Source organism: Mastomys coucha, unplaced genomic scaffold, assembly GCF_008632895.1.
Source record: "Mastomys coucha isolate ucsf_1 unplaced genomic scaffold, UCSF_Mcou_1 pScaffold6, whole genome shotgun sequence".
Taxonomy (NCBI): domain Eukaryota; kingdom Metazoa; phylum Chordata; class Mammalia; order Rodentia; family Muridae; genus Mastomys; species Mastomys coucha.
The window spans coordinates 128,897,439-128,902,670 of NW_022196912.1; the positions used below are offsets into that span (position 1 = coordinate 128,897,439).

The window sequence follows — 5,232 nt, forward strand, 5'->3', positions numbered from 1 at the left end:
TCTCTCTCTCTCTCTCTCTCTCTCTCTCTCTCTCTGTGACCCTTAGCTCCGCCTCCCTTTCCCTGTCCAATCACAGGCCTCCTGCTGCCCTAATGTAATTGGACAGGGAAAATCCTGCGACAGAGTATAGAACGCGGGGGGCTTACTCCCACTCCAGCAACAACTGAAATGCTGTGAGATCACACGGCTCCTGCACCTCTCTGCCATCCCTTTCAGCTGCAGTGCCTTTGCACTGCCCATTCCTTTTACCAGGTTGCTCTCCTCTTTCCCAAGGCTCTAATCACAGAGTCATGATTGCAACTGGCCTCAGCCAGTGCAGCTGGCCTACATTCTTACTTCCTGTAATAGGCTGTAACATATCATGTGGTTCTTCTAGCCAGCCTGGATGTTGGTTTGGGTCTCTGTGATTTCTGTCTCCTTTCATCACTGACATCTCTGGCTCCAGTGGTCTCTTGATGATAGGTGTTAGGTGAATGAGCATAATGGATGTCTTTGCTTCGAAACTATAGTTGATTAGCCAAGTGTGTGGGTTACTCCACTTTCACATAATGAATGGCATGATTTTAGTACATCTCTGTTCAGATAGTAGTCACTTGTTACCTTGGACAGGAGTCATGGAAGCTCAGCTACAGAAGTGATGGCACTCATAGGTTTCTGGCAGTCCTACTATAATATTTGCAATACTTGTACTGCATGCAGCTATACTGAAATGCCCTCCTCACCAAAATATGTTATGCTTTTATTGGCTCATTAGAAAAACTTGCACATTGTTTTTCCTTGTCATTAGCCCCTGCTCTAGTTGGAGCCTTTCCTACTGCATGAGTCCCTTCCATAAATAAGTCATGCATGCATTCCCACATCCCCACAGAGAAGACCTTTGTGTTCCCAGGTAACTGCTGTGTGAGACTGTCCAGCACCAATGTCAGTGTGCTTGCAGACTCCAAGCTCAACTTTTCCAAGCCCAGACTTAGCTAATCAGATGGCCACTCCAGACCTCCCAGACTGGACAACATGATGAGCCAAGAGGCAGAAATAACAACAGCACTTCAGAGTTCTGATTTGCCAACTCCCACAGGCCAGATGAGGGTAAGGAGGTAAGGGTGAGGTGAGGGATGCTTAATCATAACAGGGTTTTTCTAGAAGCACTAAAAGCTCAAAAAGAAGCATACATACTTAGAAAAATACATAAGGCCAAATATAATCATGGGTAAACTTATTAAGTACCTTAGCACCAGAAGAATTCATAGGAAGAAACCTGACTGTGGTGATTTGAATGAGACAACCCCATTGTCCCCAGTTTGTGGCACTATTCAGGTAGGCTGAGTAGGTATGAACTTACTGGAAGAAGTGTCACCTAGGGGAAATCTTTGAGATTTCAGAAGCCATGTACCATTTCCAGTTTGCTCTGTCTGCCTCATGCTTGCCATTAAAGATGTAAGCCCTCAGCTTCTGTGCCAGCCTCATATCTGCTGCTTGTTTCCAAGGTCCTCCTTCATGGATGGACTCTTATCCCTCTGAAACTGTAAGCCCAAATAAATTCTTCCTTCTGTAAGTTGCCTTGGTCATGATGTTTGATCACGGCAACAGAAAAGTAGCTATGACAGTGACCAAACAGGGTGCCACAGGGAAATGATCGTGAAGTATAAAGGAAAGTGTGGTGGTTTGAGTGAGAATGGCTGCCAGAGGCTCATATACTTGAACATTTGTCTCTCAGTTGATCAAATACTTAGGAAGGAGCAGGAGATATGTCACTGGGAGGTAGGTGCTTAGGTTTCAAAAGCCCATGCCAGGCCCAGACTTATCCTTTATCTCTCTGCCTACTGTTTGTGGAAAAGATATAAGCTCTCATCTACTCTTCCAACACCATGCCTGCCTGCCTGCCTGCCTGCCTGCCTACCTGCCTGCCTGCCTGCTTACCTGCATGCCTACCTGCCTGCCTACCTGCCTGCCTGCCATGTTCCCTACCACAGTCATGAGTCACCCTCTGAAATTGTAAGCAAGCCCCCAATTAAATGTTTTCTTTTATAAAATGCTTTGGTTATGGTGTCTCTTCATAGCAATAGAAAAGGAACTAAGACAGAAGATAATGGGAGATGAGAACACGAGGTGAGGGGATAAGGGGACAGTGGGGGGGGCAGTAAATGAGGATGTAGGTAAAAGGGCATGGGATGAGAATCATGGGGATGAGAGTGGAGATAAGATGGGGCATGGGGAGAGAAGAATTGCATAAAATGACAAGGCCTCTGTGGATTCCATAGAAGGGAAGAGCAGGGGAGGGTGAGGGTGAGGTGTGGAAATGGGAAGATGAAGCATGAGGACAGAAGGAAGGAAGAGATGAGGCAAGGATGACTACTCTGAAGATGGAGGAAGATTGGATGGACCCCTGGATTCTCTGCTCTTCTGTGACCTGCCCTTCATGATATAGCACCAGTACCAACAAGGAGAATTCCTGAATTTTAAATTGAATAGGGTGATGCTTTCAAACATGATGACATATTATGACATCCTGCATCACTTTTTGTACTGTTTTTATTTATTTAAGAATTTCATAAGCCGGGCAGTGGTGGCATACGCCTTTAATCCCAGCTCTTGGGAGGCAGAAACAGGTGGATTTCTGAGTTCAAGGTCAGCCTGGTCTACAGAGTGAGTTCCAGGACAGCCAGGGCTACACAGAGAAACCCAGTCTTGAAAAACAAAACAAAAAACAACAAAAAAAAGAATTTCATACATTAGAAAATTTATTTTAACTTTATGCCCATTCCTACTAACCTCTCCTCGACTTTTTCAGGACACCCTGACCAATCTCCCTTATGATTTCATGTTTTCTTTTTTCATTATCTATTGTTGTTGTTGTTGTTGTTGTTAGCCCCTAAGTCAAATTAATGCACACCACATGCTCATGGATGTGTTGCCATGCATTGGGGCATAAGCAACTAGCTTACCAGGATCCACATGCCTAAAGAAAATTGACTTTCCCTCTGTCAGTAGCCATCAGCTACCAATAGACTACAGTGGGGCCTTGGGAACATTCCCCAGTCCATGCTGAAATTTTGGCTAGCTTGATTTTTTTGCAAGGCATGCACAAGCAAGCCACAGCTGCTGCGAGTTGATGTGTTCAACAGCTATTGTGACATCCAGAAGTTGGTATTTCACAACTTTTCTACTCATCCTCTGGCTATTACATTCGTTCCTTCTTCTCTTCCCTAATGTTCACTGAGCCTTGGAAGGATGGAAATAGGTATAGATGACCTGTCTACAGCTAAACACCCACATTTACTTATTCTCAGTACTTTGACCACTCAAGTGTCTTTGCATTAACCACACTACCCATTGAAAAATAAGCTTCTTGACCAAGCTTAAGAGTAGCCCAAATCTATGACAATAAGCATAGATATTTAGAAGACATTTTGACAACAGGATCCTTGAGTGAAACACCGGTGGGCTTCTCACTATGGCTTATGGTCTTCCCAGTCATAGGCTTTTGACAAAACTCACAGTACTAGAAATGGAATTCCTCCTGTGGAGAAGACCTTAAATCCACTCAGAAAATAGTTGGTTTGCCCATAATGATCATGCCGCTATTTCATTATTGGGTACAACTTGCCTAGGAGATCGGTATAGTAGCAAGATGCAAAGTTTTTTATGTTTTACTATAAACACTTTAAATCAGGGCCCCAAAGAGATGAAGCTTTATTTCAGATTCTCTGTGCATCAAAGGTTCCTGGGATTGCAGATATGTGCTACCATACCTGACAGAGTTCTTCATTGTCCATGAGAGTTAGTAGCAGTAGATATGTCTATTTTAGGACTTTTTGACAAAAAAAAAATATTCACTCTATCAACAGGCATATTCTCATTTTCATACAATAATTAGTTGTGCCAGAAAGTGCAGAGATGGCATGGCCTCTGAGAAAGTAGGATGGTGCAGCCCATGTTAGGTGTCCTGTGATTGCCTGGTTTGATACACACACACACACACACACACACACACACACACCGTCCTTGTGTTTGTAGTGTACTACAGAAGTAACTACTAGCTTTCTATCCCATATTCAATGATTGCATGGATGTTAGCTTCCAGCCATGAAGCTGAATAACCTAAGAAGTATGAGAAATAAAAATTCTAAGATTTAGCCACTCTATGAGGAGAGACCTCTGAGAGACTGGCCATGTACCTTTGATGCCATGTTCTTTCCCATGAGCTCAAATGTGTGTATCATCTGGCCTTACTTGAAAATGCATTTCCAGAAGACTGGTCCATTCCTACTCCATCAAGGATCAGTTCCATTCATCTCAGCCTTCCTTTGTCTTGGCCCTAGTGGTAGCCAATATAGTTCCTTTGGATAATTTTTTAACAAAAGTCATCCACTCACTTATAATAGCTTGTAAGAGAAGACAGGTGTTCAAATAGTGAAGGTCTTTCTGGGCTCAAGATGGAGGTAGAATTATAAAATGACCCTGTCTCCTGTCTTCCAGCACTTGGCATGTAAGAGCAGGGGTGGAGAGAGAGGGAGAGAGAAAGAGAGTGTGTCCTTTGTGACTGAGGTCTCAAAATGTCCTGTGTCCCATGCATTTAGCTAGCAGCTTACACATGTGTTTTTTTATTTCTTCGTAGATTTCGTTTTATATTCTGGTGAAGGCCATTTATACCTTGGGCTACAGTGTTTCTCTGATGTCTCTTACAACAGGAAGCATAATTATCTGCCTCTTCAGGTAAGGAATAAAAAATAAGCAATTCTGCAAAGATTATGAGAAGAGCAAACTTTCCTATAGGTTGTGGTAACTCAGAGGTGTAGACTCTTGACCCTCTGTGTACCAAATGATAGATAGGTCAGCATTTAAAAGCACTTGCTGTTGGACAATGCTAGAATTCAATTCCCAACACCCATATTGTGTCACCCATATTGTAACTGTAACTCCAGGGAATCTCTTGCTTTCTTCTGGCCTCTATGGGCTCCCACGCACACATGGTACACATAATTAAACTCACTCAGTTACACATACACACGATAGATAGATAGATAGATAGATAGATAGATGAAAGATGATAAATAGACAGATAGATAGATGAGTAAATAAATAAATAAATAAATAAATATAGAAATAGAATATACTCTTGAAGAAAGCTAGCATGTTGACACTAAACATTTTGCATTTCTTGTGTAAGCAGGTCATGCTTTTCAGCTCAACTCTCTCTCTCTCTCTCTCTCTCTCTCTCTCTCTCTCTCTCTC

The 5,232-nt window shown here is 42.8% G+C and overlaps 1 protein-coding gene across 1 annotated transcript in view; it reads left to right on the forward strand.

Annotated features, from left to right (window-relative positions):
• The window catches only part of Vipr2 (vasoactive intestinal peptide receptor 2), a 67,822-nt gene that overhangs the window by 40,687 nt on the left and 21,903 nt on the right, over nt 1-5,232 (forward strand). Inside the window, exon 5 of the mRNA XM_031356673.1 lies at nt 4,616-4,713. Coding sequence (XP_031212533.1) covers nt 4,616-4,713 — 98 coding nt within the window. The remainder of the gene's footprint in view (nt 1-4,615; nt 4,714-5,232) is intronic.